General features: G+C 34.7%; 1 protein-coding gene across 1 annotated transcript in view; it reads right to left on the bottom strand.

The window, feature by feature from the left end:
* The window catches only part of CDH8 (cadherin 8), a 335,632-nt gene that overhangs the window by 52,045 nt on the left and 263,127 nt on the right, over window positions 1–20,460 (bottom strand). The window contains exons 9-10 of the mRNA XM_004431676.3: window positions 13,813–13,934; window positions 688–805 (exon numbers count right to left, since the gene is read on the bottom strand). Of these exons, the coding sequence (XP_004431733.1) occupies window positions 688–805; window positions 13,813–13,934 (240 nt within the window). The remainder of the gene's footprint in view (window positions 1–687; window positions 806–13,812; window positions 13,935–20,460) is intronic.

The raw sequence follows: 20,460 nt of genomic DNA, 5'->3' as shown, positions 1-20,460 counted from the left end.
AATGTACAGATGAGATTGACTTTTTTTTTTTAATGATCTACGACCTTCATATGTAATAGACAATAGTTAAGAGAAATGGTTAATCCAAGCTTGGTTCTCAAGAAATAATGAAATGGATTAAATGTTCTCTGTGATTGAAAGACTTAACAGTAAAATCAGTTCATATTAGCTCCAAAATAATACTGATAAGGAGTGCCCTTCAAGAAGGATTTTCTGATCTAATTGCTATTGTCAAAGTTGGTACAGGCTTAAAACAAATACCTCTAATGTGTACCCACAAATCAGGCAAAATTAGAATAGACTTTCCCTAAAGACTTGGTAAACATTCAATTAAAACTTAACAACTGTGAAGTATATGCCAGCTCCTCCTCTAACAGATAATCTCAGTATCTCAAAATTCCTGGAACTTTCACAGGGGTTAAATCTTACTGTTCATTTTTTAAAGTAAGGTGATTGAGGTATTCCCTGGGATAAAATTACCTTTCACATTAACAATTTTCTTATCTATTGTTTCAACATTGGAAAAAGGAAGTGATGTAATTACCATGCCATTATGCTGATAAGCTGGGTTTCAACTGCTCATAGATGAACAAAAATTATTTTATTGATATAGTCAGTCATATTATGAAATCACATCCTATTTTCCAATTTATATTCTACCCTGTTTCACCATGTTAATATATTTACCTTCATTTTTCTTGATGGTAAAATTCGGATTGTTGACCATTTCTGGAAGAAGACTGTATAAGAAATAATGTCCGTTTTTGGGATCATCTTTGTCCATGGCACTCACTGTTTGAATGACCTGTAACATAAAACTTGACGTCAGCATTTCTGATGACATCAGAGGGCTTAAGCTGCCTTTAAAAGCTGAGTGACATCCTTTTTGGTCCAAGAAAGATTTTTCAGTTTTCTAAATCATCACAGATGGTTTGTGCCAAGAATAAGGAGAAACATTCATTACTTTAAAACCTCAACTTTGATAAGTTGAGGAAAATTAAGGTTATTTGGTGTCTGTGGCTTGAAATAGCAAATTTAAGGGTATTTGAAAATTCCACTGGGCAATTACAGGTTTCTTTCCAGTTTGAGTATATACAAGCATCTAGAATGAGATTTGGAATTGTTACAGTGATTGTAGTGTGGCTCTTGGGAGGATCTTGGAAGTAAAGAACTTAAATCTTGAATCCTCACAACTCCTCTTTCCTTTTACTCATCAGGTTACAAGGGTTTGCCAAATGGAATGTTCCTCAGCACAAATATTACTGCAGCAAACCTTTCTGAAGAGTTGCATCTGTTCCCTCCCAATAATAAATACTGTTTTTAAAGCTAGTGGATAACACATGCAAACAATGCTTTGGAGTGTATCCTGAGATGAATAAATTATAGGGATTAGAAGAATTACCATTGTGCAGAGAACTGTTTGGATAGATACACATTCTTGGAATCGGTGCCGGTTGAATGTGCTTATTTCATTTGCAAGCTGCATTAACTTAGTACTAAGTTGTTTCTTGGGATGTCAGAGAATTAGCTTAATAATTCATATTTATGATTCTGTAATATTAATCATTTCAATACGAAACACAGGGCAACAGCTAATGTAGAAAAAATTATAGCGTATACTTCTATTATAAATATCTACAACATAATTTCTAGGAAAAAAAAGCCTATGAAGCATGACAGGGCAATATCAAATTTACCATAAAAAAATTAACAGGGAAATGCTCTCAGGTTTATGAAATTTAGAGAATGTAATGATGATGCCTAATATATTATGTCTGCTTGAACAACTGCTTTCCATTCAACTTTGCCAATTTCATTAAAGAGAAAAAAATGGATCACTTCTTTTTGAGAAAATGACATCATTGCCTTGTAACCTTACCTAAACAAGTGTGAGAACCACAATTTCAGAACAATTTAGCAGTCATAGAGTTTTCCACTATATCAAGCACATGCTATATGAGAAGCAGTGCATTAAGGCTATTTGAGGCATAGATGAAATAACTTCATTCAACTTCTATTTCTCCATTTTTAAAATGGAACATATTTTTACTTTGTAGGTGTTTTACTTTTGTTAAGGACCTTGTGAAATGTCTTATAATTATACTTACCTTGAGTAACAAAATAACAAAAAAAAAAAACAACACAAAATATAACTCATGGTTAAGACAGTGAGGTGTCATTAAGGTGATGGACTCTGAAATAAAGCTACCTTGATATAGGTCATGGTTTTACCCTTTACTCCTTGTGTGACATTAAGGGAGTTCCTTAACTCTTTCTGAAACTCAGTTTCCTAGGTTTCAAATAAAAAGATTACCTTTCTCTTAGCGTTGTTTTGATTATTGATGTAAATTCATGTCAATCTCTTAATACAGTGTCTGGTTCCTAGTATATGTTCAATGAATGTTAGTTATCATCATCATTTTTGTTTTTTAAATTAGAGTCACTACCATTTATTCACACCATAGCACCTTGATAAGTGTAATGACTTTGATGTTGCCCAAACATGGCCCCAACCTTATCAGAGTAGATGAGAATGCAATTATATCTACTATACCTAAATACCTAGCATATTTGGTGTTTTGATATTGAAGTGCAGATAGACATCCTGTATTTCCAGTTTTATAAAAAGGAAAGAATGAAAGTACAAGGGAAGAAGATGTGATACACAGGTAACTGTTTGTGGACAGCCTACATGTATAAAGATATAACAGAGGAATTGGACAAGAGCCTTCTTTTCGGCAGTTATAAGGAAGAGAGAGGGAAAAAAAAGTTACTTGTGAGCAGATGTAGCATCCCCTTCTCCCTTGAGCCAATTTTGTTTCAAAAAGACTTCTACTCCTAAGTGCACATGTTGAAGAAGTACCTCCTGAAATGTGTGAGTACATGTGAAGGAGCAGGGCAAATGAGGAGAGATTTCTTGATATTCTGGGGTGGAAATCCTTCATAAGCAAGTGCATTCTTATAGTATATTTAATAGATAGTGCTCCTATAAGTAACACATTCCTAATAATTCTAAGTAATCTGCATGAAAGAGATTCACACATGCTAGCGAGTGCATCTACATGAGTTATTTGATTAGTTAAGCCACCACGACCAAAACAAAAGATGCAATAATTTAGCTTACTTGAAGTAAAGGAGTAAAATTACTTGTCATACCACATCTCAGAAGTTTGGTCTAAACATTACACTTGCAATGAATGTTTTTTCCACCATTTAATTAAGCCAAGAACTCTGTTAGACATGCAATTTCTTGAGCCTACTGAACCAGAAAGTCTCAAGATAGTGCCTAGAAATCTGCATTTTAAAAGTCTTCTAGGTGATTCTGATGCATGCTTAAGTCTGAGATCCATTGTTTTGAGCCAACTGAAAAGACGGGTGTTCACAGTTCCCTCATTATTATTCATTAGGAGAGTTTGTATTGTTGATGAAAAAGTGATGAAATGGTGAATCTTTAATTCAACTTCCAAGTATCCCAGGAATTGGCTATGATGAAACACATTGGATAGAGCACCTTCTTCTTATTCTGAAAATTGTCAATTAAAAGAAAGAACTAAAGAAAAAAAAATACTGTTTTAAACCATTTTTGACACTTCATTTTATTTTAATGCAGATGGCCATGTCTGATCATTTTATCTGAAAGTAGATGCCCTGAGATCACTTGAAGGACTTTATGCTATTAAAATGCATTAAGATATTCATATTAAAAAGGCCGAAATTTTCATTGATGTAATAACATCTGAATACACTTAGCTTTAAGCAACAGAAGAAAAAGAACACTTCCTTTATTCAAGGAAGCGCACTTCCACACAAGCAGATCTTATAGGCATACCGAGTAGATGTCAAATGAAAACTACACACATTTCCCACTGTGAGCTACTATGACATCAGCTAATTTTTAAGAAATTGGACAACTATTTCAAGGAAATGATATAAAAATTTCTGGAGAGGTCATAGACTTTTAAGACTATATATATAATACTTAGTTTAAATATTTTCCTTCTAACAATAAAGTTAGGATGCAATTGAAAATTTAATGTTTGATAATTTATTGTGGATTAATTTCAAGGGAAGTTGAAAGCTAATATGTATCTCTGTCAGAAAAACAAAACACATCTATGACGTTGGAATAAGGAAATGAATTTCCAGGCCATGCTTGGACTTCTATGGTTGCAGACTCCATTCTATTTCTTGAGACTAGTGATTTGAAACCAAATATCCTTTCTAAAGCATGAAGCTGAAAAAAAAAATTGAGAATTTTGGGGCTATATCATAATTCTGACTCTATTTTATAAAAAAAACTACTGATAGTTTATCAATCACACTAAATCTAAGTTAGATTGTTTTTATTAGCAGAGTTCAATGAACTTTATTTTAGACTATTTTAAATTAACTCAAAAATATTTAATAGAAGTAGGATATCAGTGTCATTAATAACTTTTTAAAAGGCAAGCAGCCAGCAAACAAATACATTTCTGATGATCTGATCTGTTAACAACAATAAAACTATCATGGATCTGTTGGAATATCCCCTATGAGTTCCTGTAGTTCATTGATTTGTTCTTAGGTAAAGTTGGGATTTTCCCCTTACTGCTATTAGAACAGCATTCTGGAACATGGTGGCTATTTAATTATTGTCTAAATGAATAAATGAATGTATGAATAAATAAATTATGTCAGGTACATTTTAGCATCATCATTAATTCTTACGTAACCTTGAGAGGTAGGTGTGAAGAAACTTATCAGAACCCTGGTGCATCAAAGACATCATATATCAAATCTGATCTCAGATATATCTGATAATAGACTTCCTGCATCCTCCTGCCCCAATATGTCAGGCTGCCTCAAAATCTTCTTGACATTCAGACCTTCTATATGTGTATTTCAGTTAAATTGGGGCTTAGACCTTCAATATTTTGTAGAATGCATAGGATGAACTCATCCATCCTTGCTGCTCATGTACTTTGCATTATAGGTATGAAGTTTCCCTTTTGATTCTCACTGATAGCACAACAAAATGAGGATTTGGAAATCATTCTGAATGTGGACAAGGTGAGAGAAGACTATTTGGTTGCAACTTTTGGAATGTTTGCCAAGGCTTCTGGAATATACATCTATTCTCTAGGAACATTCAGCACTGGTAGCTGGGACAATATCTGCCATCACAGCACACTGTCACTTTCTCAGGTAAAGCTTAATTTTCCTTTTCTTGGCCAATCTGTCTGTAGTGATGTGATTTTGAAAGTGGTAGAAAGGGGGTGAATGAGAAGAGAGGAAGTCAAAGGCAGCGTAGAAAAGACAGCAGAATTTTTGGTTTTCTATTCATTCTTCTGCCTATTATTGCCAATTTATTTGTGATATATCAATTTTCCTGAAATACTAACTTCTATTTCTTAAAGTGGTAGTTTTCAACTTGGGGAAGCAAAGGATGATGCATGAATGAGCATCATACAGCTCAACCCTCTCAATTTGAAAGTATAATTGTATGAAACTATTTATATATGCATATATGTGAGGGGAAAGTCCATAGCTTTTATTAGATTATCAATGGTGTCCAGAACTGAAAGAAACAAAACAAAATAGGCTAAGAACCATTCCCTAAAAGAGGAGTCCTTGAAAATAGAAATTATGCATACAAGAGAAATCAGGTTATGACAATGGTGATTAATTGAAAAAGGAAGAAATATAAGAATTTGAGAAATTATATTAAAATCCACACAATGATCCAATCATCCTCAATTATTTCTCAATTGTATGGTACAGTCCGAATATAAGCACTCTTCATATCCATTTAATGGATAGTTCCTAGATATATTTTATAATTTGCGTGGTAATCCAGTCTCTACTGAGACTTTTCTTTTCCTACCCAAAGTGTTTGCCATGTTACATTTTTTTTTTTTTTGCATAAATATATCTTTGTCTTTAAAAAGTATTAGGTGCCTATTCAGAGCATGTACCTTAGAGGTCTGACCTGTAGAAAATACAACAGGAGAATGTAAATTAGATTTTATATGTCTCTCTTAAACACTAAGTGAAGTCCTCAGTCCTCTGGGTAGACATTTGAGCCCTGTGTCTTCATAAACCCACTGTAGAAATTCCAACATTTTCGTTAGTTTCAGTCTTTTTCACTCCCTTTTCCTTCACTGAAAGTAGGTTGAGGGAAAATGATGCAAAGCAAGGGCTGTCGAAGAATATGTTTATACAAAGTTTGGATTTTTCAGTTTCTCCTGCCTCTTATCTTCTTTTGCTGGTCTCTGCATATCTCGTGTGTATTTTGTATACCTCTGAAGTGATCGATATTTTTTTAAAAATCACTCCACCTCATGCTCTGCTTTGAAAACATTATGAGTAGAGTAAAATCCACAGTTTTTAACATAGCTTAGAAGTCTTAACTCATTTTTGCTCTTATCTCCTCTCTATCTTTCACTATATTACTTCATAGGAATGTTTCCTGAGGCTTCCTTAACATTATAAACATTACTTCCTTGGCTGAAAATGTATCCTATTGTTTATTGCTTCTGGAGCAAGATTTTTCCAACTGGGTTCCATTTACCACTAGTTCTATAGTTTTCTCTGAAGGAAATCCGAAAGATTTTATACTCAACTATGTTTGGTAAATGCCAAAGACCATATAGCCCTTTGGTGATTCACATGTATTTATAAATGCAAGGGATTCTTGCAGTTAAACAAAACCAACAGAAGGTAATGTTTAACTTTGTTTAATTCAGTGTTTGTTAGGTAAAACACACACGCATACATACACAAACACATACCATACGCCACACCATATATTGACCCTACAAGTGTTGCTCAGGCACACTTTGGGAAATGCTCTCCTCTAAAACTCCATTGGAGTCGTAAAGGCCTGGAAGACTTCAACCTCTGTTTGAAGGTGTTGTGTCTGTATAGCTTGGTGGTTATAGCATTATTTCCATTTGCTTCTCTGCCCTTCTAATAATATGTCATCTCCTCTTGGTACCAGATCTTACTCAGTTTATGTCACTAGCACAAAGCCTAGGCCTAAAACCTCCTACTATCTAGTGTCAATTTTACTTTCTTCAAAAAGGCATGTTCATCAACATGGCTTCCAAGAACAACTGGAAACAAGCACACACATGTGCCCACCTCACTTCCATACTAAGTTCTTATTCAGTAACTTGTAGGCTGAAAATAAGACAAAGAGAATATATCAGTCTGTATCAGCCCAAGATTTTTAAACAATCTTTTACACCACTTTCTCTAGGGTCATCAACCTGATTCAGGTTAGGTGCCAGAATAAAACATGTGGAATTTGGAATCACATAAGAGGTTCAGCCAATGCCTACAGAGACTGAAAGCATGACTTCAAAAAATATTTAGACATTAAGTGTTGCTATAAATTGATTCCAGTGGATTTGAAAAAACTTATTATATTAATCTACAAATTCATATGGGGAGGAATGAATTATGAGCCCTTCCTTCACCCTTAATATATAAAACACTTGTAAATTATCAAAAGAAGAGTTATTCCAATACAGAGGAATAGATGTCCTCTGTTATATTAACCCATTTAGGGAGTTTTTATAGTGTTTTGCTCCTAATCAAAGCTCACAAAGATATAACAATAACAACAATAAAAACAAAAAAATACTAATAAAGTATAATTTGCTTTTCAGACCATGACTCTAGTTAAAATATATGCTACTAATAATTACAATTATTTATTGAGAACTCAATATTGAGCTAGATATTCCTAAAATATGAGAGCTTAGACTAACAGAGGTTAAGGCCCAAGGTCATGAAACTAGTAAATGGTAGAGCCGTGAATCATGCTTAGATTGTTCTACTTTGAAAGTCATCCACTGTATCTTTCCACTTATTTTTTCCCCTCTGTCAAAGTTGTGTTCTAAAAGTCATACTTCTACTAATGACTCTCATGAAATATGTTTTGTTACAAATGATGTCTTCAAATATTGTTTTATCTATTCCACCTAATTTACCCTCTCCTTACTCCAACCAAAATAAAATGAAAATCGTATTTTATGCATTTTGTCGAGGCCATCAATTTCATCTGTTTTAAAATCAATCCTGTCTCCCTCTTGTGTATGCACATAGATCCTGAAAGATGCCTGCTGGCAGGAAAGTTAAAATTAAATCTTTTATGTTTATTGTTTCATGAGTGTCATAAAATGCCATAATTTCATTTCATCGTTTCACATTTATTAGAAAAAGACGGACAGAAAGTAAAAAATAAGTAAAGTAGCAAACTCATTCATTGTTGGTGTTTATCAAGGAATAATTATTTTTACTTTTCTTATTAAGCTTTATTTCTTTTTCACTTAGGATTTCCTGGAATACTTTTGGATAAAGTGTGTTATTGGTCACAGGAGTTGATTGTTTTCTTTTGAAAAATGCCCACTCTTGATCAGAATCTTAGTCTCATTACCCTGTTTCTAAGAAGTATGTCACACAGGCAATGGAATTTCAAAGTCCGCCTCCTTGGGAAGCATTGTAGAAGTGCAGGGATTTGGGCACCTTCAAGAACAGACTTTAAAACTCATCTCTGCCACTTTTCATGGCCTTAGGTAAGACCCTCACTCTATTGCAGCTTCAGCTCCCATATTTGTAAAAAGTGGTTGCAGCACCAAACTCCCAGAACAGTGATGTTGATTATATTGTTAGATGTTTGTATATATCATTTCATTCATGTAAGCCCACAGCGTTGTCAATCGCTTCTCTCCATCTCCACTGCCACCATCTTAGACCAAGCTACCATTATCTATTGCAATTACAGCCTTCTAAATGCTCGTCCTGCTTAATTGCGTGTGTGTGTTTGTGTGTGTGTGTGTGTGTAGATTTTATACAAACATAAACTCTTTTGTCCAAGTTCATTTTTGCTTATTACATTCTTATTATTATACTTGCTTATTACACCTATTATGCTCATCCAAAGATGTCTTCAATTCTTCAAACAAACCAAGGTCTTTCTCCCTTCAAGGTCTTTGCACAAGCTTATCCTGTGGGCTAGAAGGTTCTTGCTTCTATTTCTTATATGCCTAGCCCTTTTTCATTTTTTTTTTCAGTTTCAGCTCAAATGATACCCATTTAAAAAGTAATTTTCTCTGACAACACTATGTTAAGTACATCTCTGCTTTTTCTTTGCTCCCCTCTGTCAAGTTGCATTAATATTTCTTCAACACAGTTTTCAAAATTTAAATTCTATTATTTATTCATTCTACTTTTTTTTTAATAATCTGTCTTCCTCGTTAAGTTCCATTAGAGAAAACACTTTTTTGTCCTTTTCACACTGTTTCCCCTGGTCATATTACAATAGTTAGCATCTTGTAGATGCACATAAATATTGTTCAACAAATAAATGAACGATTTTTCATTTGAAGAGGTTAGCTTGTTCCCTGTGTGTCTGTGAGTAAAACAGGTGTTTCCATGGTAATGTCTGAGAAACTAATTATTGAAATATTTGTCACTGCTGAATTAAATAAATTAGAACCACGATTCCAAAATTTTGTGAATATCCATTACATGCCATGCATTGGCTGGACACATATCTGGATATATAGGTTATTCTATTTTTTTCTTTTGACCTGTGATATTCCCCCGATAAGCAAGCTTAAATTGCTTTAGTATTGGTCAGAGAAAGAAGAGATCAAAAGAGGTAAAGATAAATATTGTTTTAACCCAGACATAATTAGCTTAATGCCAAATAGCACATCTTAACTTCTATAGATGGTGATGAAGCTTAAATTATACTGCTCTAGATTTATTTATAGTAACATATGGGAAGCTCCTTCCTGAAGGAAAAAGAGCTGAAGGAGTCTGTTGCCTAAGTCTCAAACAATAAACATTCTCTGAGACTAAACAAGAGGACGTTGACTCACACCCAGAAATAGAAGTATTTTCAGTTCAGTCTCTGCGTCAGTAAATCATCTGGAACAAATTACCCTCATTCTGTATGGATGGTAAGCAAGAGGTTAGCATCTGAAATAAAATCCTCGAAAGAACCTATTCAGAGATAAGATGTGGAATGGAGTTCTGGAAGGCCTTCTGGCCAACACTGGTCACTGACGTTCTCTTTCTCTTTCATATTTGCGTCTGAGTGTGTTGTTATCAAGCATAATGAAGGAAGACAGTGGTTTCTCCATATCCGTTACCGGTTCCCCCTCCCATCCAGCCAGATTACCATTCTCTTCAGAGAGAACCTGGTTTATCCCCAGCTAACTCCTTTGCAGCACTTGATAGCTGTTTCTGGTGGAACATGTCCTATATTACCAGGTCTTTTCATTAAGATAGCTCCATTTCCCTTCATCTCTTCAGCCTCCTTTCTGCCCAGATGATTTGAGGTATTTTCTTGCAATTCTATCATTTCAATTTTATTACGTGTTTGCCAGAGAGAAAACACTATGAGGGAAAAAGACTGATGTTTAGGACATTGTTTGCCACTAAACCCCCAGTATGTAGCCAAGACCTGGTGCATAGTTTGTGTTCAATAAATATTTACTGACTGATCAAAACCTACCATCTTATTAGACACATGAACTGTCAGTCATATATCTTACTTTCCGATTTTGAAATCCTCAGCCCACACTCTCATTTCTGCCTTGGACATTAGAGAGGAGTAAGTGAAGAGAATCTTTTTATTCATCCTGTTAAATTGAAGGCTGAGTAATCTGTAGATGACTCTATCACACCATCATTGAATTAGAGACTAAAGATATATATCATCTTATATCTTTTGACTTAAGATAAATTACCTCTATTGGAAAATTCTTTTTAAAAATAGAAGTAACTAGCAATCAGAAAATACCATATTAACATTTAATTATGCAATGGAGGGATTATTTAAAAGCATTCTAATCAGAAGGGATTCATGTTGATTTTGTATAATATAGACTGTGTCATGGGTGGTTGTTACTCTCGTAAGGGAACAAATTCAAGAAAATGTCATCTTTCACTTCAGAATCATGAGAAGGTGGTTCGAGCAGGTATGATTTCCAATTCTGCTTTCAAAGTGAAACTATGCCAATTCTAGCACAGATGTATTATGAGCTGGACACAAATGCCCCGAGAAGAGGAAGTGGCCTCATTCCTTTTTTCTTTTTTTGATTCTTTGTTTAAATAAGTCCAAGTCAGTGGAAAAGAGTCAAGCACGGTAGAATTCTCTATGTTCATGTTGATATTGGTTTTCATTTTGTTGATATTGGTTTTCATTTTGCTTTAAAAACCTCTTTACAGAGGCTCTTGCAATCCAAGTTTTTACAGATTGGGTTTTTTTAATGGCTTGCCCTTGATTATTGCTAATGATCTTCAGCTGCACCATCTTTCAGGAAACTGATCTCCTTCAAGTTTAGCCTTAAATCCATACTTTCCAGGCAAACCAGACACTTCAAAGTCACCTGCACTCCTTTCTCTGGGGCTGTTGTAAAGCAGATATTAATTGTTGAAAAATATTGAGATAACTATGCATTTAGTGCTAATTCAGTTTCTGACATTTGTTTTCATGAGTATGTGATCACTTGATAATGAATATTCTAATTTCAAAGAGAGTCAGTGGTGTGTGTGGTATTTTAAGAGATGATTGAAAGTGTATCTATGTTGAACTTACATAAGTAAACATTAGCGTGGATAACAAATATGAATTTTGGAAAACGTTAAATATAAAAATGAGATACTTATGAGATACACATTAAAAGTGAACTAGGAATGATGTAATAAATCAAACATGAGTTCTGACTAGCACAAAGGATTCAAGGAATTCAGGAGTTGTGTGAACAATAGCATGTGTATAAACCAGGCAGCCCTATGCCCAAAAAATTATGCTGAATAGCCAAAGATCTGATCTCGTCATGTAAAAATAAACTCTAATAAACATGCCTACACAGATTCATTTGAGGATAAGATAGTGCAGTGGACACACACACAACATAAACATTTCTTCACAGAGTGAGTCATTCATTTTGATTTGCAAAAATCATAAAACAAAGAATCCACTTTTTTATTTTGATCTTGCATAGGAATGGTGATGAAACAATGCATTATTTTCTGAGGATAAGAACTGTGGAAGAATCATTAAAATCTTGGAAACAGTCAAAATCCACAGGGTAAACCTCTAGATTTCTGGAGGTCCAAAGGCATGCACGTCAATATCACGAGTGAAGCCAATGAGAAATTTTTGAAATATCAATGCCATTGACTCTCTGAACTTGTGTGATGAGTTCTGCATGAACAATGGAGTTTTATTTAAATTCTAAAGCATTTGACAGATTCTGTATAATCAAAAACATCTGGCTTTATGTGATTGGCTACATTACCCCAACAATGGTCTGGCCCACACAACCATATCCTTGAAACTGACTTGCATATATTTTGATCAAACTCTCCACCAACTCAATCCACCAACTTAGCTAAATAATATTTACTTCCAAATATATATATATATATATATATTTATATACACTCCATACTTAAAAGATCACAAATGAAAATGCTCAAAAGATATGATTGATAGAAGGCAACTCTACATGACGAAATTAAGAAACACTTAAACTAATGTTAGAATATTGTTTTAAAAAAAGAGTGTATCACCACTAGAGGTGAATGTTTTGATTATAACAACATTTATGCTGTCTAAGTGTTTGAAATTAATCAGCTTTATTATTAGGATTTTAGCTTTACTCCGTGTGTGTGTCTTATTTTGGTAGATGGAAACAACACTAATCCTTCACATATATGAGAGTGCGTAGAGGAAAACGTCCACTGTTTTATAGGAGGGTAGGTAACACATTGATCTTTTTTAATAATTAAATAAAAATATAGAGCTACAGTGCTATTCCTTTCTTTAGGTGGAAAAAATCTGACTCTTGTCAGGTAAGCTGCTTGGCAAATAGTAACTTTAATTCCTAACACCCACATGAGGCACAAGAATAGTTGGATTAACAACTCCAGTGTCATGCTGTCAGCTGCTGTTTATTTAAATTAAAATGTCACCATCCAGAAATAAATTAGGAAGTTGAAAAACGATAAATTTCTTAAACATACAGTACTTTGGCACCTTGTTAAAATAAATCTATTACATTTGTGTTTTTTAGAACTTTACATAGACTATTTCCATTTTGACATTCAGAGTATAGCAAGTGTTTTTGTTTCTGTTCTTTTTGCTTTTAACTCCCTCCCTCCTCCTTACCCTTTCTCCCTCTTCCTCTTCCTTCCTTCCTTCCCCTTAATTCCTCTCTCTCTCTCTTTTTCTGTCTGAATTCGTTATCTCTATGCTATAAGACAGGTAAAAAAAAAGTTCCACTAATACACAATTATCTGATGCTTTACTTGCATGTCTAAAACATCTTGGTCATCTTATGTTTATCTAAATATAGCTAAGTTTTACAGATTTCCAAATTCACTTCCTACAACTGGTCTTCCTGGGTTCCACTATTACGTGTTATTCCTGTGTTTGATATGAAACAAACATGCCCTGTCCGTGAGCTTTTCTCTTGCTTCCTGTCAATTGAAGGTCAAAATTTTGGCCCCATCACTCTAAGACCTCCCCTGCTATCTTCTATATCCGGAGATATTTTAAGATAGTTATTTGGCTCTGGCTTGACAGCACAACAGGTTGTTACACTTCAGGAGCCAATTTGGTCATAAGTAGGAAGAGAATTAACATCTCAGAAAGACAAATACTCCCTCTCTGTTCCCATTTGGATGTTTCTTGCCTGTGACTTTGCAGATCATAAATGATGCAAGTGCACACTCGAATGCAGGTTAATCAAATATGAGACTGTTGTATACAAACATATTCAGCATTAGCAACATGGAGATATTTACTTGGCCGGGTTTTCCATTTTCACATAAAAATGCCTCATATTCGGATGCGAATTCAGGGGCGTTGTCATTGACATCCAGCACTTTAATAGCAACGGGCACTCGTGATATCTGACTGTGGTTCCCTATGGGAAGGAAAAAATAACATCAGCATTGAGGGTATTTCATTTTAACGTGCAACTCAACTTTCTTCTTGAAAGCATGTGTGTCTGTTTCAACTTCTCTTAATTAGGGTGTTTTCAACATGGTGATTATGGAATCTGATCACTCAATAAGGAAGAATAGCAAGTGCTTAACTGATTAAAAAAGGTATAAATTATTATTCCAAACACCATTTGCTGGAGGTTAGCTTGATAAAAACCATCTCGGAATAATCGAAAGAGGTTTCCTTGATGAAGAAAGCTTTATTTTATTGATAAAGTCAATTATACAAAAGAAAAAATTCTGTATGCACCAAAGATTTATCTCTTTGTTTATCTTGGGTAGACCACAACCCATTTTTGTGCTATTACTTGTTTGACTGGCTATATATTAAAGATGAACATCAAAAACCCAGCAAAAGGCCAGAACCAAATCAATTTTTGAGAGGGCGTCCTTAACAATGATAAAAGGGATAATCTTAAAGATGGAGAATCATATCTTCCATGAACTTTATTTTTTATTAAAAATTGACTTTGGGATCTTTTTGGATAAGCTAAGCCCAAGTCATTTTAATACTGTCATTTTCACAAATATTTTCATCAGTGTAAACAGATAATAATCTTCTAATCTTTCCAGGTCAATTCCAATAGCAGAGAACTTAATATGTAATCCTTAATCCTTAAGTCTTTAAATTTAAAAGTTATATATACATACAGACACACACACACAGAAATCTGGTCCATGAATACTTGCTGACTTGACCTATGTGATGATTTTTCATTCTTAATAAATGCAATACAGTTTGACTCTGAAGGTATGTAATAATCTTTTGATCTCTTGTAAATTACACAGACCCCATTGGAGATAGCCAATTATTTATTTGTGTTTCTGTGGTACTGAATATTTATAAGCAAGCCAAGAAGGGAAAAGTGTTTGACTTTTGAATATGAAGAAACAGACCTGGATTTGATACATCAAACTTTTCTTTTTGACAATTGATTATATTCAGGCTCTAAAACCTTCAAATACTCATTTTTTTCCATTAAAAATGAAAGTATTGCTAAAGCAGATATCAAATAATCATAGCCATGTTACAAATTAATAGTTGGTTAACCGCACTGACAATGCTACGAGATTTGAATTTAGTTAACTGCCATGGCTACTCTCCAATATTCTAATTTGATTAATGATGGATGGATGAATATCATCCTATGGAATTCCAACCACCTCAATAATGAGACACAACCTCACTTTCCAAAAATCAAGCCAATGCCCTTAAATGTGTCACCTGATACTTTTTCTTATCTTCTGTTTAATGAATTAACTAATTCTTCATTCAGAGAGGAAGCATGTACCTCTTTAGCTTCAATGGAAGAGAAAGTTTAAAGAAATTATAACCCATGACCCTAAGATAAGAAACTTACATTTTATGCTTTATCTATTTGAATGAGGTAGATAAATAAGGTATAAGGTATTTGAAATACGGTATGATTATATCGTTAATGATTTACATCTCTTTTCTAGCCTGACCAGGAGCTGAATAGCAGCTGCTAGAGAGTATAGGGAATATAGTGTTTGCAGTAAACAAACAACATTTGGAACCCCATCTTTGCCTCCTACTTCCTACGTGATCCTGAACAAATTACTTAACCTCATTTTATTCCTGAGGAAACTGAAACTCAAGAACTTAACACTTTATTTACAGAATTGTTACACATATTATATGAGAAAAAATTAAAAGTGCTCAGATACTGTTGGGCTCATAGTCAAGGGCAATTTAGCCTTTGCTTTTGGTAACTGTCAACATCATCGGCACTATGCATAACGAGTGTTTACTATATACAGTGGGAGATGTTTCACATAATCATATCTCATTCAATCCTCACTAAAGAGCTATGAAGTAGGTAACATAATTCCCATATTTTAGATGTGAAGACTGACACTCAAGGAATTATATGTCTTTACCAAGTTTATTCAGTTAAAAATTAACTCCTAGATGTAGTTTTGGCCTTCCAAACATGAGTCATCTTCACAATAAAATATTGATGAAGTCCAAAACAAAACATATTCGTTTTTTTGTTTGTTTCTTAAAGTAACTAATCACTGTCATTTTCTCAAGAATGCTTATAGGCTTGTTATAAATATTTGTCTCAGGTTTGAACACTATCTGAAGTTTGAGTCCAAATATCAAATACCAAGCTGAATATATCTAATAGGTTGAACAACCCCTGATAGCCTCAGAATTGCACTGATAATCTGCAACAATTTAAATTCCATATTTTTGCTCCTGTTACTACTTCACCCAAGCGAAGTTTGGTAATTGATAAATTTTATTTGCAATACTCTGTATTTCAACTCTAAGAACTATTGATTACTTATTTATTTATATAACATTCATTCTTTGCATTCCACATCCTAGACCAACTCTTGTGTACATAAATGATTACAGGAGCCTTCTATTATATGTTTTTGCTTTCAGTCTCTCTACCCATTCAACTAATAAACAGCGGATGATCAACATAGACTTAATAAACTGTATATACAGAATACACAGTGAATAACAGGTGATCGTTTTAGAAAACTGCAAGTACAATGAAAAGCTATCACACTCCTTAACCATGATTTTGCTCCTTGGGAATTAAAAGAAAATGCTCATCTTATTGAGTAAGATTCACTGACAATGGTCGATTGGGCCAAGTCCACTAAATGTGATATTCTTAGTCTTCCCTCTTTCTCATGTTGCATGCATGCAAGTGCATGCACACACACACACACAGACACACACACACATACAGGCGAACTTGCATATAAAGATTTTATTCTCACCACTTTGACAAAAGGATAATTATGCCAAAGCTTATATTCTTAATTTTTTCTCTTCTCTTTTCTTAATCTCACAGTTGCAATAAATTGCCATTATCTCTTAGATCTAGACGTCCAGCAGGTAGTAAAATTCATCTTCCGGAAGATGAAGGCTCCATGAGCTTCTTATTGATATAACTTTTTTTAGTGAGGAAGACCAGCCCTGTGCTAACATCTGCCAATCCTCCTCTTTTTTTTTTTTTTTCTGCTGAGGAAGACTGGCCCTGGGCTAACATCCGTGTCTCATTTTCCTCCACTTTATATGGGACGCCGCCACAGCATGGCTTGCCAAGCGGTGCATCAGTGCGTGCCCCGGATCCGAACCGGCGAACCCCAGGCCGCAGCAGCGGAGCACGCGCACTTAACCGCTTGTGCCACAGGGCCGGCCCCTGGGATAACTTTTAACATTAAAGTAATATACATTTTCTCATATGTCGTATCCAGGACAAGGTGGTATTTAACTATCCAGGGGCCCATTGTTCCTGAGAAAAATACCATCTAAATTTTTTGTTAGAATTAATCTGGGATTGGGAGCTATCACTTAATACTGTTGGAAGATCATGAATGACAGAGAATGTTCTCCCAACTATGATATTTAATTTATTTCAGCACTTCTAGAAGTAAATAATTTGTTTTAACATAATGGACAATGAGCTTTTTGTAAATGATTATATTTTTTTCTTTGGTTTGGCCTGTGAAAATTTCAGAACTAAATTTGGAATCTATCTCTCACAGCTGTAATTAATCTCATGGTGTGTGATTTATATATTAGGTTTATCCCAAATATAATATATTTCTTTACATTTATTTAACAACTGCCCAAATTTAATAAATTAATGTCTTCTTATATAGTTGAATTGGATAGATTTCTAGATGTTTCCTTTTAAGTTAATAGTTTATTATCTACCTCATTAAAACAAATTAAAAGATATAAAACCTAAACTGTATACCCTGGCACTGAAAAATGATATGCCAGTGGAATGTGTTGAGATGGTTAGAATTTGGGCAGTTAACCCTAACCAACAATGATATAATCTCTCCTCTTTCTAACTGTTGAATTCCTTGTTACCCTTTAAGATTCACCCCAAGCCACATTTCTTCCAAAAAGCCTTTTTAACATATAATTCAGTTTTTTTTTAATTTTTTTAGACTTGTAGCATGACAGCATGAGGAATTCTACAGATTCAATTCCCAGAAAAACTTGTAAAAATTATTTTTTTTTTAAATTAAAGTCCCTGGTAAAGGTCCTAAGGTTGTACAGCAAATAAAGAAATATTTACTCAAGAAAATCTACTAAAACGTTGTAAGAGAGCATGTGGTATTTGCACCAAAACCTGCTCACTCCCTCCAACCTCATAGCTCAGCAAGATGGGAAATATACTCCAGACTAACACAACCAAGAACACAGGGCTTTCTCCCCCCAAGGCTGTTAGTGGAGGACTGTCCACCCAGGAGTGGCAGGATGTTAGTATTTCTCATCCTGTCCAGGTACCCGTTGCTGAGGCTAAGGTTCTGGGTAATTGCAGGTGGGGGCTGCCTTCTTCTGCCAAGTCCCTATTCACGGGCCAGGAATTTTACATTGGGCAAGATATTACCGACAATCTTGAGAATCCTGATCATCCTTGCCATGGCCCATAAAGGGGAAGTTTTATGCTGAGAGAGGTGTACCAAGAAGACTTGAGGCTACCACCTCCCTTCTCCTCAGAACGCTCAGCTCCTAAAGCAGACGTGTCACTTAGCAAGAAGCTTCAGAGCCTTGGCTCAGAAGTTTTGCCTGGGGATGGGCGGGTGGGAGGGAGAAGTATAAAGCTGAGCAAGTTGAATCTCTTATAAAGGACCTGTCTTAATTTGTAAAGGAATGTGGAGAAGTTCAAGCCCAATGATGATCTCAAAACGGTGGAGGTTGTTGTGAAAGGCAAATGGGAGAAGATTGGTAGATTTGGTCGATTCATTGGAGATGCAGTCTAAACCATAGGCCAGCTTGTTGCCAGGGAGAATCAGACAAAGACTCAGCTGGGAGGATGCAAGGCGTTCCTTGGCTATGGCTGCATAACTTCAGTCTCTGCCTAGATCTTCACAGGGCTGTCTCCTCTTCCAACCACGTCTTCTCTTCTGTCTCTTATAAGAGTACTTGCTATTGGATTTAGGGCCTACTCAAGTAATCTAGGATGATCCATCTTAATATCCTTAGCTTAATTACATCTGCAAATACCTTTTGTCCAAATATTCACAGGTTCCTGGGGTTAGGACCTAGATATATCTTTTTGGAGGCCACCAGTCAACTCACTACATTCGCTTTTCCCAAAAGATAGGGCATTTATGACTGAACAGAATGATACTATCACAAACCTGCTCTTACCCTAAAAAACAAAGATATGTGAAATTAATTTAGTTGTGCATGCTTCTTTGAATTTATTCTTCGAATTATAAGATATAAGCTCAAGGAGGTTGAATAGCTCGTAACTCCCTCCTGAGAATTTTGATAATACCCTTTTGTCATTCATTCACTTATTCTTTCATCTTTTTTCTCTTTAGTTGTCCAATAAATATTTACAGCTGTATTCCCAGTTACTAAGACAAAGCTCCTATAGTCAAGAATCCACAGTACTCTAGGAGATACATTATAATAGTTTGTTTATATGCTCATCTATCCTATATATTATTTCTTTACGAAATGCTGTGGAAGAATATAGGCAGGAGAAACATTTTCCTACAGTCACAGGGAAGATTTAAAAGAGGGGATGACCTTTGAATTAGTTTTAAACAATGAATAGAAGTATCCTAGGTAAAGAAAGGTGGGCAGACCTCTCAGACAGAGTCAGCCACATGTGAAAAATCCTAGAGACCATGCCATCACCAAAAAATCAGTAGCTCCAATGGTGGGAGGGTCCAGAGAAGTAGCTGGTGGTGACATCAGAACAGAAAGTTGAGGCCAAATCAGGAAGAGTCTTCTGTTAAATGAGATTGTACTATGTTGTGTGATCATTGGCGAGCCATTGAAATATTTGTTGATGAGATTTACAATTTTAAAAGTTAGCATAAAGCAGACTGGCAAGAAAAGCTATGATTGGTTTTCTTTTGTTTTCCTAAGTATATCAATGTCCCAGAAATGTACTATGAGTATTTCTTGAAATTTCTAAAACAAAGAGAAAAACAATAAAATAAAACAAACAAGAAACTAGTGTCCCATGTCTCCAAAATACACCCAAAATATGTTATCTATATTAGATGAACATGCACAATTGAAATTATTGCAACTTATTATAATTTTCAACACAATTGTCATATGTAAATGCCGAAGATTCACTTTTATCTAAATTAATGAAATGATAGCAGTTCAAATTTTAAAGATATTATAGAGAAATAAAATTAATTAGATAAGCTTCTAAAGAAATTATTCATATCCTTTGTGACTGGCCCCAAAATGTTTGCCTTTCATCTGATACACAAACATTAAATATAAAGATGTTATAATTAGAAACTTGATTATCATTCATTAAAGAATAATTTTCTAAACACAAGAGATGGGACAAAGTGGTCTGGAAGGAAAAGCCCATTTCAATTGGCCACAGAAGTCAGACTGTTTTCACATATGATGGAAGAAAAGGCTGAAATGGCACCTAGTATAAACCACTCCTTGACTTCTGT

The sequence above is a fragment of the Ceratotherium simum genome, chromosome 30 (genome assembly GCF_057802395.1).
Source record: "Ceratotherium simum simum isolate JZ-2026a chromosome 30, ASM5780239v1, whole genome shotgun sequence".
Lineage (NCBI taxonomy): Eukaryota > Metazoa > Chordata > Mammalia > Perissodactyla > Rhinocerotidae > Ceratotherium > Ceratotherium simum.
The sequence above is the reverse complement of the archived record's forward strand: the minus strand, read 5'-3'. Positions and strand labels throughout refer to the sequence as shown.